The sequence below is a fragment of the Macaca mulatta genome, chromosome 12, assembly GCF_049350105.2.
Source record: "Macaca mulatta isolate MMU2019108-1 chromosome 12, T2T-MMU8v2.0, whole genome shotgun sequence".
In the NCBI taxonomy this organism is placed as follows: Eukaryota; Metazoa; Chordata; class Mammalia; order Primates; family Cercopithecidae; genus Macaca; species Macaca mulatta.
Window position 1 is genome coordinate 76,917,895 of NC_133417.1, and position 20,576 is coordinate 76,938,470.

At 42.3% G+C, this 20,576-nt stretch overlaps 1 protein-coding gene across 4 annotated transcripts in view; it reads left to right on the forward strand.

Annotated features, from left to right (window-relative positions):
- Window positions 1-4,963: 4,963 nt before the first annotated feature.
- Window positions 4,964-20,576, forward strand: part of METAP1D (methionyl aminopeptidase type 1D, mitochondrial) — a 93,838-nt gene continuing 78,225 nt past the window's right edge. For all 4 annotated transcript variants that reach the window (XM_077957193.1, XM_077957194.1, XM_002808010.4 and 1 more), the window contains exon 1: window positions 4,964-5,020. Coding sequence is in view for 2 of the 4 variants with exons in the window: in XM_002808010.4 (XP_002808056.4) it covers window positions 4,981-5,020 (40 nt within the window). In the remaining 2 variants the exon portion in view is untranslated. The remainder of the gene's footprint in view (window positions 5,021-20,576) is intronic.

Here is a 20,576-nt window from a genome sequence, read left to right on the forward strand (position 1 = left end):
ATTTTACAAGAGAGGGAAAAATAAAAGAAAGAAGAGAAACAGGTGCGGAGCGAAGGCAAAAGGAAGAGAGAGAATGCACAGTAGACTGCAATAAAGACATGAATATTATTGTGCATTCCTATGCTTTCGTGTGTGACTTGCCTAGTCTGCTGTCTTTTATTCTATATACCTATGTGACTGGTTGTGATAAAAATGGGTATCTTCCTTAGAAAGTCCAGCAAATAGTGTCAGGCACAGTGGCTCATGCCTGTAATTCCAGCACTTTGGAAGGCTAAGGTGGCAGCATCGCTTGAGCCCAGGAGTTTGAGACTAGCCTAGGCAACACAGTGAGACCCAGTCTCTACAAAAAATAGAAAAATTAGCCGGATGTGGTGGTGTGTGCCTGTAGTTCCAGCTACTCAGGAGGCTGAGGCAGGAGGATCACTTGACCACGGGAGGTTGAGACTGCAGTGAGCCAGGATCATGCCACCACACTGTCTCACATATGGCATTACTTTTCCTTGCAAAACATGAAATATTTACACATTTTCTCTAACAGTACCCTTAGATTACTCAGTAATATATTCATGATTGTTTCAAATGATTGGTATAGGAAACATGACATTCTGCCAGCAAGTTAGTTGAGAGTGCCCTAGAAACTGTCTGCCTGAACCTATAATCCTTCAAACATAGACCCTAACTTTAGAGGGGCCCAATCAGCTACTAAGACAGATCTTTGTTGTACATGCAGTTTATGTTTATGCAGGACTCCTAGTTCCTGAAAAGAATGTTCATTTGACTTAAAATATGTAAACAAGTAGCATACCAACATATTAAAATTAGAGAAGCTAGAGAACAAGACTGGAGATTCTTCTCCAACCACAGAGTTGCTAAGAATTGATCGTGAAATCAAATCAAAAGGCTAACTTTACGGATTCAGATGGCAAAATGAAGAGGCAGGGTCAGGAAGGGAGAATGAGGCAGGGTCAGGAAGGGAGAATGAGGTCTAGATGACAACTGCGCTGAAGCTGTGTGGTCCCAGGGTACCAGTTTCCCCTAGCAGTCACATTATATCAGTTAATCTTACAATGTGTTCATATAAAACAGCTTTTTACTACAGCTATGTAAGCACCTTGGCCCCTATTTCACGGTCTGTGTTTTCTTTCTCTTTCCTTCTGTCCTTCCCTCCTTCCCTCCTTCCTTCCTTCCTTTCTTCCTTCCTTTCTTCCTTCCCTCCTTTCTTTTTTTTTTTTTTTTTTTTGACAGAGTCTCGCTCTGTCACCCAGGCTGGAGTGCAGTGGCGTGATCTCGGCCCACTGCAACCTCCGCCTCCCGGGTTTAAGCAATTCTCCCTGCCTCAGTCTCCCGAATAGCTGGATTACAGGTGCCCGCCCCATGCCTGGCTAATTTTTGCATCTTTAGTAGAGATGGGGTTTTGCCGTGTTGACCAGGCTGATCTTGAACTCCTGACCTCAGGTGATCAGCCCACCTTGGCCTCCCAAAGTGCTGGGATTATAGGCGTGAGCCACTACTCCCGGCCTGTGTTTTCAAATATATTATAGTAATCCTAATATATATATATATAAATATATATATAAAAATATAAATAAATCTAAACTTGTGAGACAAATTACAAGATGATGTTATTTACTGTAAGACAAACATTTTAAAAAAAATTATTTACTTCATGTCGCATAATCCCTTAGAGCATTTAAAAATGCAAATATTCAATTAAAAATTCAATACATACATTACAGAACCTGCATAATTTAAATTTTATTACAAACTATATACAACTTTAGAAAAACTCATGGTATAAGTCTATAATATCATTAAGTTCAAGAAAGAGGAAGGAAAAATGGGCTTTTCAAAAATATGCATATCGGAATTTATTTGATTTATACATTTTATAAATAAAAAGATTTTAAAAGAAGTGAATAAGACATGGTCTTCTGAAAATCAAGGTAAAGACCTATAAAATAATAATCACAATTAATAAAAATATTTTAACATTCAAGAATGAATTTTTGGACATAAACTGAAGGTATTACCTTATCCTTTATTTCTTGAACCCTGGTTTTGAAAATTTATTCAACTTTTTTTTTTTGAGACAGAGTCTTGCTCTGTCGCCCAGGCTACAGTACAGTGGCACAATCAGCTCACTGCAGCCGCAAATTCATGGGCTCGAGCGCGCCTCCTGCCTCAGCCTCCCAAGTAGCTGGGATTATATGCATGTGCCACCACATCTAGCTAGTTTTTAAATTTTTTGTAGAGATGGAGTCTCACTGTGTTGCCCAGCTGGATCTCCAACTCCTGGGCTCAAGCTATCCTCCTGCCTTGGCTTCCCAAAGTGTTGGAATTACAGGTGTGAGCCACTGCATCCGGCCGAACTATTCGATTTTTTATTCAAGAATCCCAAGTACATAATCTGACTAATGGTGAGAATTCAAATCAGTGAAGTGCCATAATATAATTAACCTTCATTTCACAGATAGAAGCATGGACAGAAATGGAGTAGAGAAGTGACTCAGTAGTGGTTACTCATCTAAATAAAAGCACTCTAATGCTCAAGATCACAGAATGTTAAAATTGCAAGGGATCCTAGATATCAGTGATCCAGCCCTTTACCTTGTTGGTCACTATGTATATATCTGCCCCCCCCCCCCCCGCCTTTTTTTTTTTGAGAGAGTCTTCCTCTGTGGCCCAGGCTGGAGTGCAGCAGCGGGATCTCGGCTCACTGCAAACTCTGCCTCCCAGGTTCAAGTGATTCTCCCGCCTTAGCCTCTGAGTAGCTGGGATTACAGGTGTGCGCCACCATGCCTGGCTAATTTTTGTATTTTTAGTAGATACAGGTTTCACCATGTTGCCCAAGCTGGTCTCCAACTCCTGGCCTCAAGTGATCTGCCTGCCTCTGCCTCCCAAAGTGCTGGGATTACAGGCATGAGCCACCAAACCTGGCCTATATCCTATAAATTGATGGCTTTGGCAGACATGTGCTGGCAGCTTTTAACCCTTCTACTGTGAGAAGGATGTGTAGGAGAGAAGCCAGATCCAGGGTCAGTGGATGAGCTATCACCTGTGCAAGTTCATATTTGCTTCATTTCTAGCTCATCCCAGATATATACATTCCATGCTGAACTTATTGAGGATTTCCTCACTGGATTCCACTACTGCTGGTGCCACCTGGGTCCTCATAGTGTTTCCTTTTCCTTCTAGTTGTAGGGGAATAAAGCATTCCTTTATTTTCCAAGGGTTGGCTGAGTTAAATCACATGAACATGTGTTCTCTTTCAAATGTGTTTGAAACTGGGCTTGATGCCTTAAGGAATTTTGCTAGGGACATCTAGATTTCTTTTTTCTGCACACTTCTTAAGACTCGTGGCCAGCTAACTCTCAGGCTCCTTTGCTGCACTCAGATTGCTGGCTTCAGTTATACAGAGGAAAGACTTGCCACATTCAAAAATGCTTTCCCTGGAATTGAAATGAGTTTGCGAAAGGTAGGGCTTGAAGTAACCCATAGGATTACATTTTATTCTCAGTCTTGTACATCTTATTTACCTTGTTGGAAAGCATTATTTCTCTTTATCTTTCAAGGTGACCCAAAAGCATCCAAAACCAGGTTTCCAAGAATTATAGCCTGTGTCCTCTAATGAAATGCCAACATTCACTCTCTTTAAAAGTAAAAATATCAAGATTATGTAGTCATTAAAAAGAGTAAGTTTGAACTAAGTGTTCTAAGATTTGATGTCTATGATGAGTGGAATGGAAAAAGCAAGTCATAACAGTAAGTATATGATTCTGTTTAAAATACTTACATTTGCCTGTGTGTAAAAGGCAAAGATCTGGATTGAGCACACGGTGGTTAACCGGGGAGTGGGACTGTGGTGTGTACAGAGGGCGAGGAAGGGGCTTGCACTTGTTCCTTAACTCATTTCTGAATTGTTCTGAATTGTCTAGATTATTCACTGAGTTAGTAGTGCTTAAAAATTAATTAGAAGACATCACACACATTCACCGAGAATCCTTATCAATCTTTACTGCATTTAAAGTCTGGAAACGGTTACATTCTCAGTTTGACTGGTTTCATGCAGTGTTCAATTGCTTCACCTGACACTCCTCGGGTATCAGGTTCTGTGTCAGGCACGGAAGCTACTAAGATGAATAACACCTGGTCCATGACAGGATGGCATCTACCCCAGAACACAGGTAAGAGAGACAGTGAATTTGGTAAAAATGGGCACCGTCATCAGTAGGCATACATCAGCTCCCTCATTTGATTCACAATTGGCCTTCTGCAGGCTTCATCTCTTGGCAATGCAATTGGCAGGCGTCATCCTTTTATACTTAAACTCCAAGTTTAGGATTAAGACTCCAGTTATTACTGCCAAGTACAGAAGGCGTCCTTGGGGAAAGAGAAGTCTCCTGAGCATACCCACTGGGGTACCTAGAATAGATTTTGCAGCGACACACAGATCCTGTGTTGTCTGGAGTCTCTGCTGAGTAATGTAGATTCTGGGACAGCAAAAGGGAAGCTGGTGACTTTGAACCAAATTTTACCTTTCAACTGAATCCAGGGGAATAATTTGCAACAGAGTGGCAGATGATACAAAGTGCTATGTTGAACACTAGATTGTGCTTTATTTTTTCCGCCCAACTTCACGTTTCCATGCACCACAATGTTGATGCTATAAATATTGGATGCCACGCTTACCTGACAGGCTTCTTCCATCCCACCTGGGCGCGGGGGCTCAGAGCGAGCGCGAGAGCCGCGGCTGGAGCCCGCCTCTCGCGGCTGGAGAGGACTCAGCCGGCCGCAGGTTCTGCTGCTTGCCCGGGTGCCCTAGTCGCTTCCCCGCCAGGGCTCCCGCAGTCAGCCCCACGCGCGCACGCGCGTTCACCTCGGGCGGCCTCGACGCCTCAGGGCTTCGGCAGAGATGCGACTGGCCGGCTCCAGCTGGCAGGGCGGTGAGCGAGTGCTCGCGGCCACGTGACCGACGCCAACATGGCGGCGCCCAGCGGCGTCCACCTGCTCGTCCGCAGAGGTAAGCGCGTGGAGGACAATCCTGTGAGGGTTCACACGGTTGTTCACTCGGTACGCACCCGGGTCCAAAGGGATGCACACCCGCGCTGAGAATTCTCGGCGCACACGACTGTACTTTCAGTCTTTACAGACACACGCAGGCACACACGATGACACATTCACACACCCCAGGAACACACGCAAAAATTTGTTCACTGATCACCCGCCTAGACCACGTCACCACGTGGCATCTATTCGCAATTACTCCTTGAGATTTGCGGGCCATCGTCTGAAGTTTTTTTTCCCAACTTCGGTTGTATCATTAGTGTAACAAACATTTATTCTGTATGCCGAACGAAGAAACCTATGGTAATTCTGAAATGCATCTGGACACCCGATTTCCTTCCCTAGAGCTTATGTAGACATGCCTTTTGGGGACTTGCAAAATGTGATTGTTTTCTTCCAGTGACTTAAAGTTAAGAAGATAAGAAAAGATGTCTGGGCAGTTCTAAGTAGGTTTTATCCTGCGTGAGTGTTGAGATTTTAGTATATATACAAATGCCTTTGCAGCAGAATTGGGGAAATCTTTGTTGGATTTGAACTAGGTTCTGAATCTTTGTTGGAAAGAACTGGAAAGTTTTTTCAAGGACGGGGAAAGAGGAAAACTCATACTTTGAGGAGCTACTTAAGTGTCAGGCATGTAGGAACAGTTTTGTGAGGTAAATATTATTTTCATAGTAATAGCTACTGTTTATTAAGTGCCTTTTAAGTACACGATACTGTGTTAAGCGCCTTACATATGCTTGCTTCCTTTTAAAACTCAATGAGTGAGACCCTGGGAGGTCGAGAGGCTGCAGTGAACGGTGATCTTACCACTGCACTCCAGACTTGGCAACAGAGCCAGACCCTGTCTCAAAAACAAAAACAAAAACAAAAACCCTGTGAGTTAGGAATTATTTTCTCTTTGCAGAAGGGAAAAGTGAGGCTAGAGAGGTTAAGTAACATGACTAAGGTCACACAAATGGTAAGAGGCAGAATGTTCATTTGAACATGATTCTAATTTTTTTTTTTAAACTCATTTCTCTGTACTGCATGACATGGTCACTCCATAGAAGTCTGTGTGTAAAGTTCAGCAGAGACAGTACAGGATGAGTGTGTGCAAGAAGTGAAGAGAGCCCGGGCACGGTGGCTCACGCCTGTAATCCCGGCCAAGGCGGGTGGATCACTTGAGGTCAGGAGTTCAAGACCAGCCTGACCAACATGGTGAAACCCCATCTCTGCTAGTATACAAAATTAGCTGCACATGGTGGCACATGCCTGTAATCCCAGCTACTTGGGAGACTGAGATAGGAGAATCGCTTTAACCCAGGACGTGGAGGTTGCAGTGATCCGAGATCGCATCACTGCACTCCAGCCTGGGCAATAGCGAGACTGTCTCAGAAAAAAATAAAATAAAATAAAAATAATAAAAAATAAGAAGTGAAGAGGAAGATATTTTTAGAGAGGAAGAAGGTTGGTAATGCAATAGACTTCAGTGTTAGTGGAGATGAGAAAGGAGCCACAGGAATATTGGAGGGAGAGATGTGTATGGGAAAGGTGATGTAGTGAGCTTTGTGGACTGGTTGCATGGAGGAATGGAGATGAGCATGAGAGTGTAGCCTTGTGAAAAGACAGCCAATTTATATCTCTTAACATCTGGGCTCCAGGCCTGGCAAGGTGGCTAATGTCTGTAATATTACCCAGCACTTTGAGAGGCCAAGGTGGGCAGATGACTTGAGGCCAGGAGTTCAAGACCAGCCTGGCCAACATGGTGAAACCCTGTCTCTACTAAAAATACAAAAATTAGCTGGACTTGGTGGCACATGCTCATAATCCCAGCTACTTGGGAGGGGGAGGTGGGAGGATCACTTGAACCCAGGAGGCGGAAGTTGTAGTAAGCCGGAAAAAAAAAATCTGGGTTCCAGTCCAGACTTTCTTTACTAATTAAGTTACTTTTCTGTTTCTTCTTTTCACAAGAAATCATGGCCTTCAGACTTCATTTTTGTGTGCTTCTGGTAATGGTGAGAAGGATCTGAGTAGATAGTCAATGTAGAGGAGGAGCCAAAAAACAAAAAAAAAACCCTGAAAACATACATAGGTGTATATATATACACCTATGCATGTATAAACATATTCTTGTATGTACATATATATGTATTAGGTTGGTACAAAAGTAATTGCAGTTTTAGAATCACTTAATGACAAAAACTGCAATTACTTTGCACCAGCTTTATATATAACATCTCTTTGCAGATTACAGAAATAGCATTAATCTTTTCTTTCTTTTTGATCACTTGTGATTTTGACAAATGATGGTTTAGACAATCTTGAGAAAAGATATATGGAAGTCAGGCCAAATTATTGGTTCCTATAATCCATCCCACTGTATCCCAAAGTGTTGCAACAACCAAGAAGTGGATCCTCTGATTAGAGGAGAGAAGGAAAGTGTGTCATCAGGAAGCTGTTTTAATGATGGGAAAGGGCCCTTTTTTGGACTATCCATAGCTAGTTTTAAATTGCAGAGAGGTTTTCCTGCTACCTGATCCCCACCCCCAATAATTGAAAATGAAGGGTAAATTCACGAAGACTCCTCTCTCCACTCTCTTCCTCCCTTTCACCCATCTAGATTGATATAAAGCAATCCATTACAAGTCTTCGTGTACCAGGATTTATCATCAGCATCTCCGAGCATCATTTCTTCTTGAAATATAGGAAGACTTTTTTTTAACCTTTTAAAAAGGGCATGAGGTTTCTCTTGTGATGCCTCAACTCATTGTGGCTTTGGTCACAGTATACCCTGTAAACAGTAGTTACCTAGCTCCTCTCACCATTTCTACTCCTTACTAGATTATTAATTGTTGTTGAACAGGAGCTTTGTCTTATGTATCTTTCTGTCTTTATAAGCACAGTACCTGGCTCAAAGTTAAACTCATTAAAAGCATACTGAATTGAGAGGCTGTTAAGACTTGTTCTCTTCCATCATGGTCTAACGAGGGAGGGGTAGAAACTTTGAGTAGTGACATTGGAAAGAGGAAAAGACAGATCAGCCTTCTGGAACCAAGAGAGAAGGTAACAGGGGCCTTTAAGGGACTAAAATACTCCCAAGTACTAGCACTGGCAGGAAATCCCTTACTCAGAGTACAGAATCCCTACCCTGGGGCCCCAGGAACTCACTCCCAGCCCTCACTTCACTGGAATCCCTGGTCTAGCTCAGGCCACTAAGTAAGATCCCAGTGAGTATGAAAAGGAATAAGGAAATCTCACCTTGAATTGTAATAATCCACGTGTCAAGGGCGGGACCAGGTAGAGGTAATTGGATCATGGGGATAGTTTCCCCCATTCTGTTCTTGTGAAAATGAGTGAGTCTCAGGAGATCTGATGGTTTTATAAGCATCTGGCATTTTCTCCTGCTTGCACTCATTCTGTCTCCTGCCACCCTGTGAAGAGGTGCCTTCTGCCATGATTATACATTTCCTGAGGCCTCCCGAGCCATGCGGAACTGTGAGTCAATTAAACCTTTTTTCTTTATAAATTACCCATTCTCAGGTATTTCTTCATAGCAGTGTAAGAACAGATTAATACAGCAAGTAAGAGGGCATATTTTCTTTCTTTCTTTTCTTTTTTTTTAATTTGAGACAGAGTCTCGCCCTGTAGCCCAGGGTGGAGTGCAGTGGTGTGATCTTGGCTCACTGCAACCTCTGCCTCCCAGGTTCAAGCGATTCTCCTGCTTCAGCCTCCCGAGTAGCTGGGACCACAGGTGCCCACCACCACGCCTGGCTAATTTTTGTATTTTTAAGTAGACACAGGGTTTTGCCGTGTTGGCCAGGCTGGTCTCTCTCAAACTTCTGACTTCAGGTGATTCACCTGCCTCAGCCTCCCAAAGTGCTAGGATTACAGGCATGAACCACTGCACCTGGCCATTTACTTATTTTTAATAAATATATTTAAAAAAGTACTTTTGTTCACTTGTGACTGTAAGGCCCTAGACTCTTCCAACTGAGAATTTTGTTACCTTAGTGGTTTTTTTCAAAAATGTAATATCCAGGCAGGGGAGGGGGAATTTTGTTACCTTAGTGGTTTTTTTCAAAAATGTAATATCCAGGCAGGGGAGGGGCTATTATACACCATGAGTTAAGTACTTTAAACGTTTGCTAACTGCCCTGAGATCCTTGCTATCTTGTATAGCTTCTGCAGGAAAATGTCTGCTCAGTTTTGCCAAACCAATTTTTTTTTTTAATTGAGACGGAGTCTTGCTCTGTCGCCCAGGCTGGAATGAAGTGGCTTGATCTTGGCTTACTGCAACCTCTGCTGCCCAAATTCAAGTGATTCTCCTGCCTCAGTCTCCTGAGGTATCCGCCACCATGCCAGGCTAATTTTTGTATTTTTAGTAGAGACGGGGATTTTGCCATGTTGGCCAAGCTGGTCTCGAACTGCTGACCTCTGGTGATGCACCTGCCTCGGCCTCCCAAAGTGCTGGGATGACAGGCATGAGTCACCATGCCCAGCGCCAAACCAACTTATAATTAAACTTTTGGGATGCAATTCATGGGTGATTTGGAAAATGCTAATATTCCTAAGTTTAGTTTCCTATTACTTAGACTACATTCCTGTTGACAACCAGAGAATGGAAATGGAGTTTTGCCGTATGACATCTTTTAACAAATACATTCCAATTGTATTATAATGTGGCATGTTACTACACAGATTAAGAAATACTTACAATGAAACCATGCCTCTAAAGTCCTAAGTGCTCCTAAATCCATACATACTTGTATGTGTTTTCCTCTATTTGAAACAGCTAGCTTCCTTCCTTCCTTCCTTCCTTTTTTTTTTTTTCCAGGGTCCTGCTCTGTCACGTAGGCTGGAGCGCAGTGGCACAATCACAGCTCACTACAGCCTCAACTTCCTGAGCTCAACCAGTCCTCCCACCTCAACCCCCTGAGTGGCTAGGCGCACACCGCCACACCCAGCTAATTTTTTGTTTTTTCCATAAAGACAGGTTATCATCATGCTGCCCAGGCTGTGAAACAGCTTTCTTTCTTATTTATTTTATGTTTTGTTTCAGTAGTTTTTGGGGTACAAGTAGTTTTTCATTACATGGATGAATACTTTAGAGGTGAATTCTGAGATTTTAGTGTACTCATCACCCAAGCAATGTACACTGTACCCGATATGTTGTCTTTTTTCCCTCACCCCCGTGTCCCTAGAGTTCATTATATCGCTCTGTAAGTTTTTGCATCCTCATAGCATAGCTCCTACTTATAAGTGAGAACATACAGTATTTGGTTTTCTTTTCCTTCACTTAGAATAATGGCCTCCAGTTCCATCCAAGTTGCTATAAAAGATATTGTTTTTTTCCTTTTTATGGCTGAGTAGTATTCTATAGTGTCTTTTTTTTTTTTTTTTTTTTTTTGAGACAGAGTCTCTCTGTCACCCAGGCTGGAGTGCAGTGGCACAATCTCGGCTCACTGCAACCTCCATCTCCTGGGTTCAAGCGATTCTCCTGCCTCAGCCTCTGAGTAGCTGGGACTACAGGCATCCGCCACCACACCTGACTAATTTTTGTATTTTTTATAGAGGCAGGATTTCACCATGTTGGCCAGGCTGGTCTCAAACTCCTGACCTCAAATTATCCACCCACTTTGGCCTCCCAAAGTGCTGGGATTACAGGCATGAGCCACCGTGAATACCACATTTTATTTATCTACTCATTGGTTGATGTGAAACAGCTTTCTGTACTACAAATAGTTCCTGTCTTCTGTTGAAATTAAGAAATTTCAATGTATACTGCAGGGCATATAGACCCTCAGTGATGAATGCTCATTGAAAGTAAGAAATTTCAATGTATACTACAGGGCATATAGACCCTCAGTGATGAATGCTTTGCAGTCATTAAAAAAAAAAAGATATTGACCTGCATTTGTTGGTATGGAATGATGTCCACAAAATACATTATTTGGGAAAAGCAAGTTGTAAAACAATATAAGATACTCACATTTTGTAAATAAAGTATCAATATTTCTGTGTGTGTATACATGTGTCTAAGTTCATATAACATGTATATACACAGAGTATGACATACAACTAGATATTTATAGTTTCTATTTTTTTTTTTTTTAGACAGAGTCTCGCTCTCACTCAGGCTGGAGTGCAGTGGCGCGATCTCGGCTCACTGCAAGCTCCCCCTCCCGGGTTCATGCCATTCTTCTGCCTCAGCCTCCCGAGTAGCTGGGACTACAGGTGCCCACCAACACGCCCAGCTAGTTTTTTGTATTTTTAGTAGAGATGGGGTCTCACTGTGTTAGCCAGAGTGGTCTCGATCTTCTGACCTCATGATCCGCCCGCCTTGGCCTCCCAAAGTGCTGGGATTACAGGTGTGAGCCACCATGCCTGGCCAATATTTATAGTTTCCATGAAATACCCACTTTCCTCAAGCATTAGAAATCCATGAAAATCAGTGTGGATGCTACATATCTTAGGGAACTTGGCAAAGATGGGAGAAGTATTACGTGTATGCAGAGCTTCATTTGAACAACATCTTGTTTTATAGCTGAAACAGCTTGTTCTTGTGGAGATTGAATTTTCTTTTTAAGCTTTTGAACATGGAGACAGTTAAACATAATGCAAAAGTAGAGGGAACAGTACAATGAACTCCCACGTAGCCATCATCTGGTTACAGTAGTCATCAACCTATGGCCACTATTGTTACATCTATACCCCCAGCCACTTTGCCTCCCCACAGCTGGATTATTTTGAAGCACATTCCAGCTATATTATTTCATCTGTAGATTTTTTACCATGTATCTCTAAAAGATAGGGAGCCTTGTTTTTCTTCTTATGTTGTACATATCAGTTCTAGAATTTGCATTATAATTTCCATTTCTCTGTTGAGATTTCCCACCTGTTTACTCATTATGTTCATCTTTTCCCTTAAGTACTTGAACATACATATTTATAACAGCTTTTTAAAAGGCTGTTAATTCTATTATTGGGTCCCCTCAGAGTCTGTTTCTGTTTTATTGACTGCTTTTTTTTTTCTTTTGGTTGTACATTATATTTTCCTGCTTCTTTTCATGTCATGTAATTTTTTTTTTTTTTTTTTAGAGAAGGGCCTTGTTCTGTCACCCAGGCTGGAGTGCAGTGGCACAATCATAGCTCACTGCAACCTCAAACTCCTGGGCTCAAGTGATCCTCCTACCTCAGCCTGCCAAGTAGCTGAGACTATAGGCACACACCACCATGTCTGGCTAATCATGTAATATTTAGTTTTATAAGTGACATGACAGATAATATCTTGGTGGAGATTATGTTGTTTTTCTTTAGCATATGTTTTAAAGAACCGCCAGGCAGTTTGTTAAATCTGCTTGATTCTTTCAAGCCTGAAAGAATCAAACAGAGTTTTGATTCTTCATCTTCTGTTAGGAGTTTTGATTCTTCATCCTCTGTTAGGATGGATCTATTTGTGTTTTGCTGTTGGTTCTAGGGAGTGGCTGAGGCCAGTGTGGGCTCATGTGTTGTATTGTTTTCTTTTAAGTTTCATGGTCCTGCATTGCCTGATATCCAGTGCCAAGATATAGTTGCTTCACATGTTTTGTCTAATTGCTTAAGACAGGTGGGAATTCTAATACCAGTTATGCTGAAATGGATGGAAAAGGATATATATATATATTTTTTTTTTTTTTTCTTTTTTTTTTTGAAACAGAGTCTCTGTCGCCCAGGCTGGAGTCCAGTGGCTCATTCTCAGCTTACTGCAACCTTCTCCTGGGTTCAAACAGTTCTCCTGCCTCAGCCTCCTGTGTAGCTGAGATTATAGGCACATGCCACGACGCCTGTCTAATTTTTGTATTTTTAGTAGAGACGAGGTTTCGCCATGTTGGCCAGGCTGGTCTCCAACTCCTGATCTCAAGTGATCCGCCTGCCTCAGCCTCCCAAAGTGCTGGGGTTACAGGCATGAGCCACCACACCCAGCTGGATATTAATTTTTTTTAAATCTATAAGTTTACTTTCCAGTTTTTTTTTTGAAAATTATTTATTGAAGCAACTGGTTAGTCTGTTGTTTCTGTGGAGCTTTGCATTTTCTGGATTTTGCTGATTGTAGTATATTCCACAGGGCTTGTTGAAGATGTTCCTCTATAAAATGGTAATTAGATCCAAGGCCTGACTTAAGTTAGACATTTTTTGTTACAAGTACTTCATAGTGGTGTTGCTGGAGACATTGTGGCCTGGAGACATTGGAGACATTAGTGGCCATTGGTGATCATTACCTGGCTCATTAGGAGTTTACATATGACAATATTTTAATTACTCCTTCTTTATTTATCAGCTAGAAAACATCTGCAAAGAGAAACTTTCTCATCAAGTATTTCATTACCCTGACAGGCCCTGTCCCAGCAAGGAAAGTTAAATGGTTTGTTCTCTTTATTTATCAGTTTTAAAAATACCATAGTCGCCCGCTTATCCAATGGGGGTATGTTCCCAGACCCCTAGTGGATGTCTGAAGCCACAGATGGTACTGAACCCTGCACTGTGCTGTACTATGCTTTTTCCTATACACACATTTCTGTGCTAAGATTTAATTTATAAATTAGGCAGAGTATGAAATTAACAACAATCACTAAAACTATACTGTAATAAAAGTTAGGTGAATGTGGCCTTTCTCTGAAAATATCTTTTTGCACTGTGCTCACCCCTTTTTTTAATGATGATGTGAGATGACAAAATGCTTACGTGATGAAATGAAGTGAGGTGAATAAGAAGGCATTGTGATGTAGTTTTAGACTGCATGTCTGAAGGAGACTCATCTGTTGAAGGAGAATCATCTGCTTCAGGTGATCCTGGATCACTAAGCCATGACATGGATGTCAGAAGCAGAGGATGTGGATGACTAATGGGTCGGTAGTGTGCAGGGTGTGGACCTGCTGACAAAAAGGGCAGAATGGAGTGGGCCAGTGTGAAATTTCATCACACTGTGCAGAACACTGTGCAATTTAAAAACTTGTGAATTGTTTATTTCTGGAATTTTCTATTTAATATTTTGAGACCTTGATTGACCTTGGATAACTGAAACTCTTATCTAAGAGGAGACTACCATAACAGGTTTATCCTCCAAAAGTGACCAATGAGTTTTTGTTTAGGGTCACTATATGGGCTAATTTTTTTAAAATATGGGTTTATTTTTAATTGTGTATCTACTTTAATTTTCTGAAAGTATATGAAATGTCATGGAGTGTTGAAATGAAATTGTGAGGCAGGATTGCAAGATTCAAGATAGAAGAGCTATTGACAGAAGTAGCATTTCTAAAATATGAAATTTAAGAAATTCTTACTATACCTTAATGTTAGAGTGGAAGATTGTAGGGTCAGAGGATTGAACATCCTCCTGAGCTTGTTGCAAATTGGTTCTCAGGGTATTGGGCATTCGCATTATAATAAGATGCTCATTTCTTCATATAGTGAAATATCAAACCTTGTGCTTAGAATAAATAGAACTATGCTTCTTAACATCCACAGAGTGATTGTGTATAGGAAGATGAGGCAACTAGTAAAGATCTGGTTTTGAATCTTCTCCCTACAAATTATTATCACATAAGTTTAAAAAGTAACTTAAATTTCCACTTTACTTTGCCATGAACCTAAAACTGCTCTAAAAAAAAAAAAAAAAAAAAAAGTGTATTTTAGAAAAAGTTAATTAAGATAACCTGTGAAAACACCTAGCACAAGAAATGTCTTTTTCCTTTTAGCAGATGTGCCTCTTATGCCCCTGTCTCTGTACTCTATTGATTGAAGCAATCACAAGGTAGCCCAGATTCAAGGGAGAAGACATAGACCCATACATGCAAAATTTTGCATATATTTTTGTGTCTGTACTCCCCCTTTGAATATCAAAATTCTTTTTTTTTTTGGAAACGGCATCTTGCTCTGTGGCCCAGGCTGGAGTGCAGTGGCATGATCACAGGTCACTGCAACCTCCGCCTCCCGGGCTCTGAGGCTCACAAAGTGCTGGGATTACAGGCATAAGCCACCATGCCCAGCTAATTTTTGTCTTTTTAGTAGAGAAAGGGGCCGGGCGTGGTGGCTCATTCCTGTAATCCCAGCATTTTGGGAGGCCAAAGTGGGCAGATCACGAGATCAGTAGTTCGAGACCAGCCTGGACAACATGGTGAAACTGTGCCTCTACTAAAAATACAAAAATTAGCCAGATATGGTGGCGGGTGCCTGTAGTCCCAGCTACTCTGGAGGCTGAGGCAGGAGAACTGCTTGAACCTGGGAGGCGGAGGTTGCAGTGAGCCGAGATCGCGTCACTGCACTCCAGTCTGGGCAACACAGAGAGACTCCATCTCAAAAAAAAAGAAAAGAAAAGTAGAGACCGGCGTTTCACCAAGCTGACCAGGCTGGTCTTGAACTCCTGGCCTCAGATGATCCGCCTGCCTTGGCCTCCCAGAGTGCTGGGATTATAGGCATGAACCACTGCCCCTGACCTCAAAATCTTTTTGATACTTCTCTCATCAAGCAGAGGAGTCTTTGTCCCTTCCCCTCAAATCTAGATTGTCCTATGACAGCTTCAACCAAAAGAGTATGGGGGAGGTTATGCTGTAGGACTCGAGGCTGTCATAAAGCAGGGTACAGCTTCTGCCTTGTTCACGGGAACCCTCCTGCTCAGAGCATGAGCTGCCTTATGAGAGACCCAAGTACCCTGGGACTGCCATGCCTGGAGGAAGCCAAGTCGCTTGCAGAGGCTGTGTGAAAGTACTTCAGTCAGTAGTCCTAGGCTTTGACTCATCCCATCCCAGGCACCAGACACATGAGTGAATGAGCCTTCATATGGTTCCAGCCCCCAGCCACTGAGTCACCCCCAGCCTTCAAGTCTTCTTGACTAAGGCCTCAGATGCCATATAGCCTTAGACATTTATTTCTGAATTTTTGATCCATGTAATCCATGAGCATAATAAAATGGTTGGATTTTTTTTTTTTTTTTTGAGATGGAGTCTTGCTCTGTCGCCCAGGCTGGAGTGCAATGGCTTGATCTTAGCTCACCGCAAGCTCCGCCTCCCGGGTTCACACCATTCTCCTGCCTCAGCCTCCCAAGTAGCGGGACTACAGGCGCCTGCCACCACGCCTGGCTAATTTTTTTTATTTTTTAGTAGAAACGGGGTTTCATCATGTTAGCCAGGATGGTCTTAATCTCCTGACCTCATGATTCGCCCGCCTCGGCCTCCCAAAGTGCTGGGACTATAGGCGTGACCGTACCTGGCCTGGTTGGATTTTTTTAACACTCTTAAATTTGGGGTAATTTGTTACACAGCAATAGAAACTGGAGCAGTCTATAATCTCTAATAGCTAGTAACAATTATTTCTCAGTGGAAAGTTGAAAGAACCACTTGTAGGGAGTACCTGTAGGCAGGAACAAAATGTCTGCCCCAAATCCGGAGTTACCACACACAGCAAAGTATGGCTTGTTACCAGATATTTATTATTTATTCATAGTCTAGATGAGGTTTACCAATCAGGAGTCATTTTTATTATAAGTGATATTGTTTCATATCACAGCTGACGTTCTCTTTTTACCAGGTTTCCAGGGGGAAGTGAGCTATAAGGTTAACCCAAGGTCAGATTTGCCCATAGAGAGGTGTCCATTGAGAAAAGCCAGGTAGCAATATTAATACTGGGCAGAATAGAATTTAGGACAAAAAGCATCAAACAGAACAAAGAAGTTCATGGACTTTTTCTGTATCTACATTCACTGTCTGCTTACTGATCTCATCAGTCTGGTGACTCTAAACAACAAACATTAAGCTGTTGACTCCCATATTTATGCCCCAGCCAAGACCTTCCTCCTAAATCCTAGACTCGTACATCCAACTGCCTACTGAACATTTCCACTCGATGTCTTAATAGACATCTCAAAATTAACATGTCCAAAATTCTAAAACTGGACTTCCAATCTCTCCCCTCCCTCCAAAATTTGCTCCACTCCAGATATTCTCACCTTAGTTTTAAGTCTGTCCTGTCAGTTTCTCAGACCATAGACCTTCAAATCACCCTCAATTCCTTTCTTTCTCTCACTCTATATTTAATCTGTCAAGAAATCTTATTGGATCTACCTTTAAGATATACCCAGAATTCAAGCATTTTCTGTCACCCAACTGTCACCACCTGATTTAAGCCACTATCCTATCTGGAGTAGATTACTGCAGACCTTACTACTGGCCTCCCTGTTTCCACCCCTGCCCTCTGCACTTAATTTGCAACACAACAGCCAGACGGATCCGTTAGAGATGTAAGTCAGATCAGGTCATCCTTTGCTCAAAACCTGTTTCACTCAGAGTAGAAACCAAATTCCTTATTCCTGTAAGACCTTGTTCATAGTACTTAATGCTTTTTAACACACTGTATGATAAACTTATCTGTCAAGCTTATTGTCTGTTACCACTCTCCCTCCTAGAATATATGCTCCACAAGGAGAAGGATTTTTGTTTGTTGTTTTTCTTGACGTACTCCAAACATTTAGAACAACACTTGGTACATAATGTGCATTCAATAATGAACGAAAAGTGGTTAATGGTGATGCAATAAAGTTGTTAGCAATGAACCTTTATGAATCAAATAACATGTTGAAATACATAAAGCAAGAGCAGTTAGAAATAAAAAGAAAAATGTATACAATGACAACATAGTGGGAAACTTTAGCATGTTTCTGAGGATTTGGCAATTTAAGTAGCCATAATAAGGTTACTGAGGGTCAGAATGTTATAATTATGTGTATTTTTTACAAATACACATAAAATAGGATAAAACTTGATAAGTTATGTCACTAAAACCTTAAGAAGATTTTCTGGAGAGAAAAAATATATAAACTACTTTCTCTGACCACAATGTATTATAATGCATACATTAATGGAAGGAGAAAAGAGGTTTGACCCAAGTGTTGTGGAAATACAAAAAGAACCTAAGTAGTGGGGGACGTGCAGGTAACACTATACTGGCCTTGGAATACATGGTTCTTGTCTTCCATGAGTTTATATTCCTTTAGGGAAATCAGACATGTAAATCCATTATGGCAACAGAGGAAGATGTATGCACAGACAGATGCAAGTAAATAGTGCGGTGGGATCATCCAGTAGAGACTGAGGAGTCAGCTTCGCAGAGGACATGAAGACTGGCCCGAGTCTGAGTCTTTGCAAGTCCTGTGCTTGGTCAGATGAAGAAATTTAGAGATAGAGAGGGCCTCTTGTCCAAAGACAGAGAGAGATGTGAGAGCCTATATAGCCTTCCTGGGATCATTGCTGGTTTAACATGACAGACAAGTAGGGTGAGAGCTAGCAAGTAGCCAGAAGGTAGGTTGGAAGTAGCTAGTTTTGGCCATAGAATATGCAGGATTTGAGTAACTGCAGGGGAGAGCTGAGACATGTGTGTGAGGGGTGAAGATAGGCAGACTTCTGTTCCCTTAGGGTTAGAGGAAATGATAGATGTTCATGCAGATAGTTTTCACATGGGAGAGGGGACAGAAAATTCAAAAAGCTGCGTGTCCCTAGTGACTTCTATTTCTGTACACGTTTGCAGAGATTAGAGATGAAATGATGAGGTAGGGGAAAAGGAGAAGAAACTGGTAAGGGATGAGTGGAAGGATTGCCCAGCAGAGTTGAGACCCCAGTGAAATTAGAGACAGTGTATTTGTTGTGGCTTCATTCATTGCCACTGTGTGATTTTCTTCAAACACATGTCACTGTGGGTGTGTAAAAGAGTGGAGGTAGGCCGGGCGTGGTGGCTCAAGCCTGTAATCCCAGCACTTTGGGAGGCCGAGACGGGCGGATCACGAGGTCAGGAGATCGAGACCATCCTGGCTAACACGGTGAAACCCCGTCTCTACTAAAAAATACAAAAAACTAGCCGGGCGAGGTGGCGGGCGCTTGTAGTCCCAGCTACTCGGGAGGCTGAGGCAGGAGAATGGCGTAAACCTGGGAGGCGGAGCTTGCAGTGAGCTGAGGTCCGGCCACTGCACTCCAGCCTGGGTGACAGAGTGAGACTCCGTCTCAAAAAAAAAAAAAAAAAAAAAAAAGAGTGGAGGTAGATCATTGGATTGGCTGGATGCACTAGAAGGACCAGGGAGTGAGAGGCACATGGTTGGCAAGAGAGGTATTGAACTGATGAATCAGAGTCTAGCCTAGGCTGGAAACTTTATAAGGACATGAACCATGTCTATTTTGTTTGTATTGGCATCCCTTATTGGTAAAATGAGCAAACTGGAGAGTAGAAGTCAAGAGAGAAAAGACCGACAGTTTGGGGAAAAAAGGAGTGATCCAAAGATAAGAATTCCCAGCCAGGTTAAAGAGCAGGTATAGTGGGAAGGAGGACGGAGAGAACTGGCAGGGTGAGGTACGGTCTGGAGTTTTACGATGGATGTGACTTCTGAACTTGGTCAAACATTCTTAGTTTAATTGGAGAAAGAAGGCTCATACATATCATAATGCAGAGCAGTATAATAGTGCTCTGTGAATAAGAGAAAGAAAAGATAATTTGAGGCTAGCGTGGTCACTTCACTGAAGAAATTAGTGTTGAATTAGGCCTTGAAGGATGGGTCAAGTCGTCAGCAGAGGGGCTGAGGGGGACATTGCAAAGGGGGGAAGGTAGGGTAGTGGTGGGAAAACCATGTGGACATAGAAGAAGTCAAGACATGTTAAGAGGGTTCCAGAATGGAGAATTTGGCTGGAGTTGAGAGTTTTGTAGGGGAGTTATAGGAGATGATTAATAACACGGGTGAGGAGCAGATTGTGGAGAAGGAGAACCTGGAAGGCCAGCTTAGGGTTTATCTTTATAGGCAGCAGAGACCACTGAAGCTTTTTAACAAGGAAGTGAGATGGTGTCTCCATTTCAATCTGCTACTGGTGTGTTCTGAATGTATTGGAGAGGGAAAGCCATTGCAGTCAGTTAGAACATAGTGGCAGAAACAGAAGGACCTGAACTAGGGTAATGACTGCAGGATGGAAAGGGAGAGATGGAGGCCAAGGAAATGGTACAGAGGAGAAATCATCACGACCTGGTGGTTTGTTGGGAAGGAGACCCGAGGAAGGGGAGGGGCCATCAAAGCAGAAAAGGAGGAGTTGGCAGGAACAGAGAACCTAGTAGGAAAAAGAGTCTCTCAGATGAAGTTGCAGGATGACTTAAGTAATTATCAGTGAATTTGGCCACTAGGGATGATGGCAGATTGGAGCAAAATTTAGCAGTAGAAGGAGCTTTGAAAAGTGACAGTTGGGTTGTAGAGAATTGTGGAGGGTTTTTTGTCCCTTCTTTTTTTTTTTTTTTTTGAGGCGGTCTCACTTTGTCATCCAGGCTGGAGTGCAGTGGCGCATTCTCAGCTCACTGCAGCCTCAACCTCCCAGGCCCAAGCGGTCCTCCCACTTCAGTCCCCCAAGTAGCTGGGACTACAGGCGCACACCACCACACCCAGCTAATTTTTTGCATTTTTTTGTAGACATAGGGTTTCACCATGTTGCCCAAGCTGGCTTCAAACTCCTGAGCTCAAGTGATTGATCTGCCCACCT